Here is a 14074-nt window from a genome sequence, read left to right as displayed (position 1 = left end):
ATAGTATGCCTTGCCTTTTAAGGCGCTGACACACAGAGCTGATAATCGGCCGTTGGACAGTCTGGCGAGGTCAGTGACTCGAGTCTGTTCGGTGTGTTCCGTGCCGTCGTCAGTCCGAGGGGCCGTCGGCCTTCATTTTGGCTGATTTGACATGTATAATCGGCGGGGCGGGCACTGCCGGCAGTCAGACTCAAATGACCCATCTGATTGGTAGAGTGCTAACCTGGAAACGGGGAGCGGGATGAGCGTGACTAGAGTCTCTCAAAATCTTTTAAACTGACCTTTGTCGATCTGAAATGAAGACAGATTCAGCAACTGCACGGCCTATTTCTCACCTAAAATGTTTTCAGAAACACGTTTCGGTGAACTATTTTAGTACAATATCAGATCGTATTCTGAACAAGCCGTCATGAGTCTGTCTTTGAATTTCCGGAGAAACCAGACCCATGTAATGCATTCGTCCAATCAGCTGCCGGTTTTCATTTTTGGGCGACAATACAGATTAGCGCCGCCTGCTGTTATGGAGACGTATTATGTCTCGTCGCTTTGGTTTGTTCCAAGGCACTTTATTGACCAACTCGGGGAGACTGATCAGTCCAACTGCCTTTTCTGCCGAGGGTCGGCCGTCTGGTCACTGTGTCTGCAGCTTAAGACCTTTTAAGGCCTAACATCTTGATTTTGAAATTTTAGACTTTTTTTTTTTTTTTAAGAGTTTTTAAGACCCCGCGGAAACCCTGTGGCTAATGATATAAATGTGACATGATGTAAATACAGCATCAGCATACAGATGAGGTTCAGATGCGACCGTGTCTACCTGGAGGCGGGACAGAAGGCCAGGGCCCGGACGGCGTGGTCGTGAGCCAGGAGGCATCGATAGGGCAGCAGGCTGAGTGACTCGCCTGGCTCTCGCACCCGCAACAGCGAAGACTTGGTGGACAGATCCCAAAGACCTACTACACCTGGAGAGAGAGAGAGAGAGAATGTAACACACAAGACGATACACTTGGTTTCTTTTAACTTGCAAAAGGACACAAACAAGGACGAATCATCTGGAAAATAATGTAGAGCAACAAGTTCATGGAGTAGGTAAGTGCTATTTGTAGGAAAAATAACAGGTTTTCATCAGTGACAAGAATAAAGAGGCATACAGATGAACCTGGGGCGATTTAGAATCTGCATGCGTTTGTTCTTTCAAACACTGAACCAATTTATCAGGAAACATCTCTAAGAAATCAATTCATACCATCATAAAATCCAATAGCCATTATATTGTGTGGTTTTTGAGGCAACCAATCCATAGACAGGACTTGTCCACTCCTCTGATGGCGAGGGGCTTTGAAGGAGCCCAGCTTCAGTGTTAACACTCCTTGTGCCTGCACAAAGCAAGAGGGAGGAACAAACAAATGTTACTGCAGCAACGATGTAAACAGCAGGGTTGTCAGTGTCATATACATCATGTATTTCATAACCTAATGTGTAGGCGGAATTTAACAAAGTAAACAGAGAAAGGGACACACAAACAATTAAGTAGGCGCTTACCTGATATATCGGCAACTGTTCGCTGGCTTTTCCTACAGAGAGGAACATTAATCACACTTGGTAAGTGTTTAATGGTGATAATTAAAACTAAGCATAGGATGCAAAGAGCATAACAATGAGCATTTTAAGAGAACAAAAAGTGGAACATTTGTGTAGCGGTCCATTTGTCCACAAGTTTTGTTTTACCTCCATTGCTGCAAACATCAGTTTTATGTAATGACATCTCAAGAGTAGCATGTGAGCAGTGAGGATCAGAGGCTCGGCTCTACACTGTCAACGCCGCCCAAGACAATTTGTTCTCTCAGGCAATCAGAGAATAGAGGTATCCTGACGTGAAATGAAGTGTGGAAACTTTGACTTGCTGATGGCGCTAGATGTTCATCCTAGGGAACAATGAATGTCTGAATCAAGCTTGACAGCAATCGATAGTTGTAGAGATGAGACCCTCTGGACTAGTGTCCAAGTGTCAGACAGACAGAAGCAATGCACAGACTGAAATTGCCATCTCTAGATCCCCTAGATTTGGCCAAAAATTGCTGGATGTTAAGCAGTGGTGTAGTCTACGACGTGATACACAGGTATACGCAGTATACCCACTATGAAAGCTCCAGGATTTCCATATACCCACTTTAAAATGCCCAATGACACGCAACAACATACTTTCTATTATATTTTTGATATATTTTGAATTATCATCTGTGTTTTCCTTCGCATAGGCTAAATAAAAGTATTTCCACCGTAAATTGGTGCACAAAAGTGTATCCGAATGCAGGAAATAAAGTCTTTGACGCTCAAAATAACCCTGGAGGAGGACACCCAGACCCCCCAATATGATATGCCCCCCCACCCCTCCCCCAAAGGCAGATTCTGGCCCATATATATAGACCAATATATTTATATCCAGTGCAGTAGACCCACTACAATACCTTAGACTACACCACTGATGTTAAGCACCACTTCAGAAGTAATTCTGTCGTGCCTGCCTTGACAATCACTGTTGTGTTTAATAGATGTAAAATCCAATAACAAAAGAAAGGTGTCAGACTGTTCCCCATCATTAGTTTCCTCTCCTCCTCCAGTTTAGTGAGAGTTCAGATCAATACAGTGTCCTCCTCACTCTTCAGCACCTTCCATCAACTCGCCTCAGCTTCAGAAAAACACACACTCATACTTTTATATAGGACTGGTACGTCCTAAATCAAGTCCTAATCTTTTAGCTGTCCCAGACCAACGTTCTGACCCTGAGTGAACCCAAGCTTGCGGTCAGTGGAAATACTCACACTATCCAGCATGGGATCACAACCCTAAGCTGCAGATCTGACACTGCTCATGAGTCAACACAAGTTACTAGAGTGACTGCAGAATTAATATTGTGTTAATACATATTTTTGACAACCTCTCTCCTTCTCAGACATGAATTCCTCTCTTCTTTTCTTCTCAGTTACAAACATACCTGCATTTACTTTATAAGAAAAGAAGTGGTGCCAACATGGTTGTCCATCATTCTCCTTTTTTAACATGCAGCAGCAACCATATTGTATGACCTGGAACATGACAAACCTGTCAACAGACCATTGATTCAAACAACCAGTGCTGGTTTTTATTACAAAGTTACAAAACCGCAGTGTAAAAATACTCTTGTTACAAGTAAAAGCCCTGCATTCAAAATCTTACTTTAGTAAAAGTACAAAAGTATCAGCATAAAAATATACTTAAAGTACCAAAAGTAAAAGTACTCATTTTGCATAACTGCCCATTTCAGAATAATATACATTATATTATTGGATTATAATTATTGATGCAGTAATGTGTGAGTAGTCTTGCACTGCCAGCCCTACCTCTACAGTGCTGTGGAGTAAGGTCTGGCTGCACCACACATACAGTACATTCCAGGATAGGAGAAAAAAATTAATCTCTGGGCTGTTTGCATTTCTTCAAACCAATCACAATCATCTTGGGCAGTGCTAAGCTCCGGACTGACGCAGAGACAATGGTTCTGCAAAAGCGGCGGACGTTCCGGCGATTATATTAGAAATGAATGTCGTTGATCACTATCAGTATCACTAATGTTGCAGCTGGGAAAGGTGGAGCTAATTTTTTATCATTTGACATACTGCTGGGTATCTTAATCTATAATATTACATCATGATTTATGAATTGATTGTATTTTGTAATAATAATAATCCATAACTAAAGTTATCAAATAAATGTAGTGGAGTAAAAAGTATAAAAAAGTATAAAATATAATTAAATATATTTATAAATATAAATATTATTATTTATAAAGTAGCGTAAAATGCAAATACTCAAGTAAAGTACAAGAACCTCTATATTGCACTTCAGTACAGCTGCTGAGTAAATGAGTAAAAAAGTCACTTTCCACCACTGAAAACAATAATAAACAATAACAATAGTATAAGTCTGCGCTTAAGCAGAGATGTGTACATTACCACAGCTCCAGAACCAGGCCCTGTATGAAATGTAACGAGTGTTTGCTCAGTGTGATATAACTGATGATGGTAATTAGCCTGCATTATACAGGATTTTTTTGTGTTAAAGTGGCAATAAATTCAAATTAATACAGCTAATGTTACCCTCATATTAGTCTCGCATTGCCAGACCTTCCTCCTGGCTAGTCCACACAGCATTCCGGGATGGGAGAAAAAAAACATGCTCTGGTTTATTGGCATTTCTGTAAACCAATCACAATTGTCTTGGGCGGCGCTAAGCCTCGGACACAATGACGGTGCCTTTGCAAAATAGCCTCGAGAAGGAACTTGTTTTGGTGGAACATGTGTACTTTAAAAGTTGTTTTAGTCGTGCAACAGAAACCTCAGATTGGACAGATAGTCTAGCTAGCTGTCTGGATTTACCCTGCAGAGATCTGAGGAGCAGTTAACCATAGTCCTCACAAATCCACAGGAGTTTAAAATCACAACACAAAGAAAGCGAAGGTAACGGAAATCCGGCCGGAAAGGGGTACATCCGGCGGCACCGGAGCAATCTCCGAAGTGGAGCGTCGTGGATATAGACTACTCTCATAGAAAACTATTCCCGTTTTTTAACGATAAACCCAACTTTACCAACAAACCCTTTAAGCTCTAAACTGAACATAATCTTAGCATTAAAAGCATTTGCCGTCGACTGAAGACTGATAACTGATAACAGACTGGCTCTTGTGGTAAATTAAAGAACAGCACACACTAAAGCTCTTTATCTTCATCTTCCCGTGACCCCCCCCGCCCCTCCACCTCCTCTCCTGACCAATCCCAAATGAGCCCTTGACGATTGACAGAGTAGGAATACAAGAAGTGTCAGCTACTAGACCTAAAATTCATAGCTTCCAACACTAACAACAGGCTCGGTGATGCATCTTCTTTGTCATTTCAATTATAGATCCTTGTCTGATGGAGAGAGACGACATTGTAAATTATGTGCGTTCACTACGCAATCTTTTTTTTTTCTCCCCTTCCTCCTCCAATTCTGCAGCTTTAACCGCCTCCTCTTCTCATTCACTTCCTCATTCATTCTGGTCACCGGACAGACAAAAGCCATTTATAATTATCTCACACACACACACACACACACACACACACACACACACACACACACACACACACACAGTAATTTGCAGCCAGGGTCCATCTAGCAACTCTTCGTTGGCTTGCGAGCTGGAAAAACCAAACTCTAGTCAGGCCAATCACATCGTGTATAGAGGCGGTGGGCGGGCTTAAAGCAGCCATATTATGCTCATTTTCAGGTTCATAATTGTATTTTAAGGTTGTACCAGAATAGGTTTACATGGTTTAATTTTCGAAAAACACCATATTTGTGTTGTACTGCACCGCTCTCTCTCACTGCTGCAGATCCTCTTTTCAGCTGGTCTCTGTTTTAGCTACAGAGTGAGACCTCTTTTCTTCTTCTTCTGTACTATCTTTGATTGCACTGCACATGCCCAGTAGCTCAGATGTAGATCATGTCAGCTAGCTAGCTCCATAGACAGTAAAAGAAAGGCTGTTTCTACAACTTTGGTCAGTTACAAGGCAGGATTAGCTGGGAGACTTCTAAATGAGGGCGCACATGTAAGTAGTTCTTTTGTAGATTATAGTGAACTTGTGTGTGTTGTAGCAGTGCTTTGCTATTGAGAATGAGGTAGCATGCTAGCGTTAGCATGCTAGCGTTAGCCATAGCGTTAGCATGCTAACGCTACGAGCTAATGGTTGCGGTTAGCCTGCTCGTTTCGGCTTGTGACGTCACAAGCCGTGCCGATTTTGAACAGCTCACCCAGAGACTGAAGGCAGGACACATTCAGAAACCATATCTCACTCTAAACAGCATGGATGGATTTTTTTCAAAGTTTGTATGTGTGTGGAAGCACCAGAGACACAACATAACACCCCAAATCCCAGAAAAAGTGTTTTTTTCATAATATGGGCACTTTAACATAATGACGGCAGAGTTGTGACGGTTCCGCGTGAATTCCCTGCTACTAGAAAACAAAGAAGATGGCTGCTGCTGCTGGCGAACAGCGGTATTTCGAATCGGCTTTGGCCGCGACTCTGGAAGACTTGGAGTTAAGCTTTTCTTTGAGAAAAGGACAAGGAACGGCACTGAAGTCATTCTTAAAAAAGGAAGATGTGTTCGGAGTTTTGCCGACTGGATACGGCAAAAGTTGAATCCATCAGCTAGTGTTGCTCCGGTTGGTTGTAGCGTTATCCTATTGCGTGCAGAGAGAATTTGAAAGACAACCGTTTATCCCGCCCCTCAGATTGAGCCCTGCCAATGGTGACTTCCCAGACCCAACATCTTGATGTGGGTCTGGCTTGTCAGGCTAGTAAAATACATAATCTGCATTCAGTTAGTGCTCATCGTGTCTAAAAGAAGCAAGAAGCTATAACAATTCAGTGGTAATTTTTCAACTGGTTAAATGTACCTTTGCCGTCTCCATCCCTCCCCCGCTTCTCTGGGGTCAGTTCAAAATTAATTTCCTGTCTGCCCTTGAAGAACAGTTGAGCTGATGAAGGGTATTTTTCTGCCCGCAAAATAAACTCCAGGTCAGCAGCTCAAAAAACACGTGACTGTAGAGCTATTTGTTGAAAGCCTCCAGAAATACACATTCTACCTGCAATCACCAAATTAGTTTTGTGAATTGTTTTTTAAAAAATTGTTCAGGTAATGTGCTTCTACTCTTAGATAAAGTTTCACAGACACACAATTTGGTTTATTTTTACCTTGCATACAGTCTTTGGTTTTAATAGTGAATCCTTGGATTCATTTTTGTTTATGTATTATCTATCATTCAATTCTGCATTTTACTCTAGCATGTCAACATTTGCTAATTATCACTAAAAACTGATGATTCCCTTCAAAAGCTCAGTATTAGTCCAAGTCCAAGTTTAAGTTCAAGTCTCTCTCTGCAGTCATCTGTGTGTGTGCTTAGGAGACGGCAGTAGCTCAGTCAGTAGGGAGTTGGGTTGGGAACCGGACCGTTGCTGGTTCATGTCCTCATACGGACCAAAGTATGGTGGTGGACTGGTAGCTGGAGAGGTGCCAGTTCACCTCCTGGGCACTGCCAAGGTTCTCTTGAGCAAGGCACCCCCCAACTGCTCTGGGAGCCTGTCCATGGGCAGCCCCGTCACCCTGACATCTCTCCATTAGTGCATGTATAGATACTGAGCATGTGTGTGTAATTCAGGCCTGTGTGTAATGTGTATAATAATAACAACAGTGAAAACATTGTAATTTCCCTTGCAGGATTAATAAAGTATAAATTATTATTATTATTTTCAAATGTGAGTGCTCTGCAACCTTTCTATCCAATACCAATAAGCAATGTTTGGAAGCAGGGGGCTGATGGAGTAGCTCTTTGGAAGCTGGACCCAATGACCCATGGCTACAAAATAAAATGGAAACCAGGGGCCATGAAGCAATGGGGTAAAGGAGAAAAAAGAAAGAATGGAAATGTCAGGTTTTATATGGCTTTTTATGCCCATACTGGACTGGAATTCTTTCTTCATTGTAAAACTAAGTCAAGTGTAATATAGTGGAGTCTGTTGTTACCCAATATACTGTATTTAATTTAAATATTAACACATGAATGACTCTGCATAAGCTCCTCTATAATGGTTCCCTTAAATCAAAGTAGAGGAAGTCGTGTCAAGGCCCTGACACACCAACCCGATTATCGGCTGTCGGACAGTCTGGCGAGGTCGGTGACTCGAGTCTGTTCGGTGTGTTCCGTGCCGTCGTCAGTCGGAGGAGCCGTTGGCCTTCATTTGGGCCGATTTTACTTCTTGAATCGGAAGGCGGGCAGTCGGACTCGATGGCCAATCTGATTGGTGGAGCGCTAACCCGGAAATGACGAGCGGGATCAAAATCTGACAAAAATCTTTTAAACTGACCTTTGTCGATCTGATCGACAGTGTTTTCAGAAACACGTTTCGGTGAACTATCTTCGTAAAATATGAGGTCGTATTCCGAACGAGCCGCCATTATGCTCGGTTGTATAATCTGGGAGCAGCCAGACCCACGTGACGCATTCGTCCAACCAGCTGCCGGTTTTAATTTTTTGGGCGACAATACAGATTAGCGCCTGCTGTTATTGAGATGTATTGTGTCTCGTGCACGCATAGAACGTACGCTCAAGTCGGCGTCGCTTCGGTGTTGCCCAACTCGGGGAGGCAGTCGGTCGGCCGTCGGGTTGGGCATCAGAGCCTTAGCTGACTAACTGTCACTAACCCCCACCCCCTCCCCCAACCATCTTGTTGGTCATTGGCTGGAGTGGTTTGTTGTATTTTGGTGCACAGCCTGTGCCTCTAGTGTTTGACGTTTATGACCCCTGTGTTGTCTCCCGAGACCGGGCTTTTTCACGGTGTGTTCAGGGGACAGGCAGCTAGTGGATCAAGGAGAGATGCCTATGATTTGAGACAAAAATGAAATTGCGCTGAAACCATGCAGGAACTCATAGTGCACCTTTAATGTTTGATCAAAGTAAATAGAAATTTGGGCAAGTTAATGAAGAAGAATTTAATTTTGTGGCAATCAAAAGGAGATATGGTGCGGTTTAAGACTGTGATAAGAACATACATTTTAGCAAAACACCCTAGTTTTTCTGGAGAAAATTGCCAAATTCTAAAGGTATATTTCAAGGAATATCAGCATTCTTCACTGAAAAAATGTCATTATCACCCTACAAGCACAAATATCAGCCAACCCTTGTGTTACACTGTGCTACAGAGAAGATACGCCCCATAACAAAAGGCTTAATGGGAAGTAAGAAGGTTGTGTCGACTGTGATATAATGAAATGTGTGTTTATTTTCGAGATGTGTGCTTTACTGAAATGCTATGATCTTAGACTGGTGCAGTCTTTAATCAGATTAGCCTGTACCTCTGGGCAGACACAGACAGATAAAAAAACACACACACACACACACACACACACACACACACACACAGGTTTCTGTGTATGATGGATGTGGCAGATAAACTCGCCATTAATCTCATTCATACAGTCTATCAGCAGAGCTCCAGAGGCAGCTGACGCAGTGATCTGAATGGACTAGGTCAACGGCTCCAACATCTATAACGTCAGCATAGACTCACATTCCTGAAGAGCATTATGTGTGTGTGTTTTTAAGTCTTTCAGTCAACTGTTAAAGCTGCACAGTTTGATAGACCACCGAGCACAGACACACAAGGAGACTTGGGGTCTCCATTGATACTGTCATTTTATGGAATACGAGATTCGGTCCAGTTAATGAAGTCCATGTCTGATATGATGGATATGTTGCTGAGTGACTGATCACATACTTAAATCGGGTTGTGTTTGAACGCCTGTAGTCTGAAATGTGACTGGAGCTTAAACAATTAGCGATTACAAAAAGCGATGAGTCGGACCACAGAAGATTATTTAGCAACTACTTCGGTATTCAATAAATCGTCAATAAAGTCATTTTTGTCTATCAGAAATGCCAACTATTCATTGGTTCCAGCTTCTCTGTTGTGAGGATTTGCTGCTTTCCTCTGTTCTATATCAAAGCAAGCTGAGTGTCTTTAAAAAGATTTTTGGATGTTGGTCGGACATAACAAGCAATTTGAAGACGTTTTCCTGGGTTTTTAGGAAGCTGTGATGACCATTTGTTACACTATTTTCAGACATATAATGTTGTCGACATCTTCAAAATCCTTATTTCCTGCTGGTTTTGACTCTTCTTTCCACCTCTCACTGGCTACATTTGAGATAACTGGTCACTGGATATGAAATGTGTTTGATTACAGTTTCGTGGCAACTCCAAATGTCTGAGCCAACAAATGGATCCACATTACACAGAATCACTCGCAGGGGTGCATGGTGCTTCAAAGTCACTATGGCGCCTGCTAAAAGCACCTATTCTCAGACTCTATTCTCGCCTTCTAGTGGACGGACTATGAATGGGAACTCTGAGTGAAACTCTTCTAAGACAGTGATAGAAGGATGTGTCTGTGAGCAGATACAGAAACACATTAAAAAGGTTTAAAAAAGTAAACAAAACTAAGTAAACAAATAAGGACAAATCCATCCTTATTTGTCACTTACAATTTTGTTTGCATCACGTTAAATGTGTCATTTTCTGTTGTGGTGTGTGAAGAAATAGAGTAAGGGAGGTGTGGAACACACTGCGGTTAAAGCTAATGTCGAAATGAGCGGTTGGCTGGGGTTTAGCAATATGTGAACAAATCCATAGTACAGCTGGTCATTTTCACAATGATCCAAAAAGCTTCACTGCAGTCCTGTACAGCAGGAATCAGGTACACAACATGTTGACTTCAGGGTTTAGAAAAGGCAACACTGCCCTCTACTGAACACAGGACACACTTCATTTTTCTGGAGTGTTTGAATCTGGTCATTTTTACAGTTGAGGAAAACTATGATACCCTCTGTGTCACTGTAACAATACAAGTAATTCAATCGTTTGAAACAAATCTGAAGTTTCACAGTCTTACCAGAGTTAGCTTGCCTCCTGTTGGAGTGCAGTGCATCAGGGTGGGGCAGGCTGTAAATGGTGACCACACCAGTGGAGGTGGCGACTGCCAGAAGACCCAGTCTGGGCAGGAAAGGAGCCTTTGGGAGTAGGGGATTTTAAATGTTTTAATATTGTGTATTTAACGTATTGACACAGCATTCCAGACCAAATATGCGAGCACTGGCTTTCAAAAACTCATGTTGGTGGATCACCTTTCTGCCACAGCTGGGAAGCTCCCAACCTCCAGAGGGACACCACTTCAGTTGCCAGATGAAGCCTTTGTCCTGGGCCAAGCCATAGGCCAAGGCTGGCTGGGAGTCAGGTCTGCAGAGACAGAGGGGAATAAAAGAGACTAGGGATGTCCAGATCCGATCACGTGATAGGAAATCAGGCCCGATCACGTGGTTTCAGACTCAATCGGAATCGGACGTTACCTCCCGATCAGGACTCGGATATATATGTATATATATTCTCATTATTTTTTAACACATCTATAGTTATGCGGTGGCACAGAGTTAGACCCTTTTGACTCCACACAGAAACAGCAACGCGTGCGGCATGACATCACTTTGTTGCAGAGACGCTATTGGTTAAATGCCGGCAAAGTAGAACACGGAAGCAGCTTGAAGCGGAAAGCGCGAGTATGTCTGCGGTCTGGAGGTATTATAAAGTTGATGACAACAACATTGCCATAGCAAACTGTGAGATATGTAACAGAAGTGCTCTGTTTGTTAACAGAGTTGTTGAATGTTAAAATAAGGTGAATTAAATAAAAAATAAGGAACATCCTGGATCAGTTTTTTCGCTCTTCTTTATTTATTTTTTTATATATTATAGAAGTATCGGATCGGGACTCGGTATCGGTAGATACTCAAAATCAATTGACTCGGACTCGAGGGAAAAAAAACCTGATCGGGACATCCCTAAAAGAGACAGCATTACAATATATCATACAAAATGAGAATGGCACATGGGAGCAGCACAGACCTCCGCCAAGGCCAATGGTGCATTCAAATGCTCCTTGGGTGACTGTTTAAACAACACTTTGATAGTGATTTCCAGTATTGCAAAGACAAGAGAGCAAAGGAAATGGATCAGGTGAGTTATAAAATATGATGGGGAATTAATTTGTTACGATTATTCAGACACCACGTAAATGCAGCAAAAATTACTTATCTCGCGATGACTACGTCTACATGCGCATAATATTCTGTTTTTTGCCCTTATTCCGAAAAAGACGATATTTTGACTAAGCTGTTTACATGGCTGATGAAAGTGAATATTCCACTAATATTCCCGTTTAGATGTAGCCGTGCAAAATAGGATTTTTTCAAAGTTTACCAGCGGCGGAGGACTTGTTGGACCGTGCGAACACAGTGTCATTCTTTCAACCAGCTTCTTGAGAAGGTCGGCGTAGAGATGTGTGCGCATATCCAAAAACCTGTTGATATCCAAGTCTTTGATCATGTTTAAAAGTAGCTGTGTTTCTCCTTCTTATCGGGTCTGCAGCCTTGCAAACTGTTGGCTGGTTGGTTTGTGTACAGCAACCATAGCAACGCACAGAGTTGACCATAAGCCTGAGGTAAAAACCCTGATTGAGACCCATATTCCGAATGCACTGTATACATGTCCAAAGAATGCCTCTAAAGCCTGAATAATACCTGAATATCCCACGTCTTCATCGGAAAATGCTATATTTCGGAAAAAGGCCTTATTCGGAATATCCAACAAGAATACGCTGTTTACATGACGTGTATCAAATTCGGAATATTGTCATATTCGGAATAATAGTGGAATATTGGTAAACGTACGGATTGTTAACGAAAGTGAAAAGTAATTTGTGTATACGACCAGGGATTCGGATCTGCTCCAAAATGTAATGGGTAATGGGCCCAGGCAACACCCTTTCACCAAGTTTAATAAAAATCGGGCCAGTAGTTTCCTGTAATCCTGCTGACAGACAAACAAAAAGACGCAGAGCCAAAAACATGTCCTTGGCGGATGGAACAATGATGGGTTGATTAAAAAATAGCTCTGGATACCTCAAAATAAACTCCCCGACCATGATGTTGCCAATTCTACACAAATGCATCAGTCGACTGTGCAGCGAAACATTCAAAAGGCATAGAAGCTTTAATCCAAAATGATCACCATCAGTCAAAAAAAAAAGCGCCCACTTCTGCTGTACCTGCTGTTGTACTCCAGCGTGCCCAAGTCCCACAGCTGAATGACTCCAGATCCGGAGTACATCTTGTTGACATAGTGCTGGTCGTCCATCCCTCGATGGCAGGCCAGAGCGATGTACTGGGATGCCGGAGCACCGTCAGGAGTAGGACACCACTCCATGGCCCAGACCGGCCCACCTGCATACAGCAACATGTCCCAGCGATCCGGGTGAGAAGGCACTGCTGTGAACCTGGTCAGTTACGGCAACAGAAAGGCTTTTAAAAACTTGAACAAATGAGGATGTTGCTTTAACAAAATACCAAATCGGATGTTTAAAATGTCACTAAACTAACACCAAAACAACGTTTTACTTTATTTCAGATCTCCCCTAAAACAAACCAATGAAAACAATTATCTAGATCGCGTTTTGAAATCAATGCTTTTAGCACAGTAAACACCGGTCCAATCATTTAGCAGAACAGCCTGCGCTGAAAGCCAAAACAGAACCTAATCAGGGGTGTCAGGGAGCTCAATTACAAAAAATGGATGCGTCAATGAGAAATATACAAATGTTATCATCCTCTGGTGGCTGAGTGGGACTGAAGTAACAAATGATGAAATAATACTTACATAACTACAACATTAAGGAGTCATTTAGTGTGGAACAAAATCTTCCTGAGGATTCTTCAGCCACACATTTGTCAAGTAAAGTGATAAATTCTGGATTACATTTGTTTTTATTGAGAGATATATATATATATTTAACTTAAAATGTGGATGATGCTGCGTCTAACCTGCTGAGTCTTTGCAGAGGCGTCTCCTCCTTACTGAGGCCTTCTCTAGACACTCTGAAAGCAGCCGACTGAAGCTCCTGAGGCAGGTATTTCTCCACATCACTGAATAACACAGACACACAAAGCTTTCATACTGTAATTAACTTATATGATAGAAGTTTGATGCTTTATCAGAATCCATACAACCCCTGTTAGGGTTGTTACATACCTCAAATGTCTAATATTTAAATTACCAAGTGTTAAAGCAGATACGTTAACAATACACTTCTAGTTGGTCAAATAGGTTACGTCGCTAAAAATCTGACATTTCAGTGATATGCTGCAGTGATGACGGTGTCTCGGTATAAAACAGCAAACAAACTAACCACGTCTGTTCAAATTTATTGAGACAAAAAGATGATCAGCTTTGAAAAAGAACAGCTGTTGACAGCTGCTCTTGCCCCGGAGCTGAACATGTCCAACATGGCTTCCTGAGGTAAGATGTGCCAGTGCATAAAATCAATAAAAGCAGTAAATTAAAGGAAGATTGGCCACTGTAGTAAGTAATTAAGTTTATTTATTAAACACCCCT

The 14074-nt window shown here is 42.1% G+C and overlaps 1 protein-coding gene across 2 annotated transcripts in view; it reads right to left on the bottom strand.

Annotated features, from left to right (window-relative positions):
- The window catches only part of gtf3c2 (general transcription factor IIIC, polypeptide 2, beta), a 34028-nt gene that overhangs the window by 12618 nt on the left and 7336 nt on the right, over nt 1-14074 (bottom strand). For both annotated transcript variants that reach the window (XM_035995458.1, XM_035995459.1), the window contains exons 8-14: nt 13504-13605; nt 12732-12959; nt 10756-10867; nt 10524-10641; nt 1540-1571; nt 1244-1373; nt 815-959 (exon numbers count right to left, since the gene is read on the bottom strand). In XM_035995458.1, the coding sequence (XP_035851351.1) occupies nt 815-959; nt 1244-1373; nt 1540-1571; nt 10524-10641; nt 10756-10867; nt 12732-12959; nt 13504-13605 (867 nt within the window). The remainder of the gene's footprint in view (nt 1-814; nt 960-1243; nt 1374-1539; nt 1572-10523; nt 10642-10755; nt 10868-12731; nt 12960-13503; nt 13606-14074) is intronic.

The sequence above is a fragment of the Sander lucioperca genome, chromosome 19, assembly GCF_008315115.2.
Source record: "Sander lucioperca isolate FBNREF2018 chromosome 19, SLUC_FBN_1.2, whole genome shotgun sequence".
Classification (NCBI taxonomy): domain Eukaryota; kingdom Metazoa; phylum Chordata; class Actinopteri; order Perciformes; family Percidae; genus Sander; species Sander lucioperca.
The sequence above is the reverse complement of the archived record's forward strand: the minus strand, read 5'-3'. Positions and strand labels throughout refer to the sequence as shown.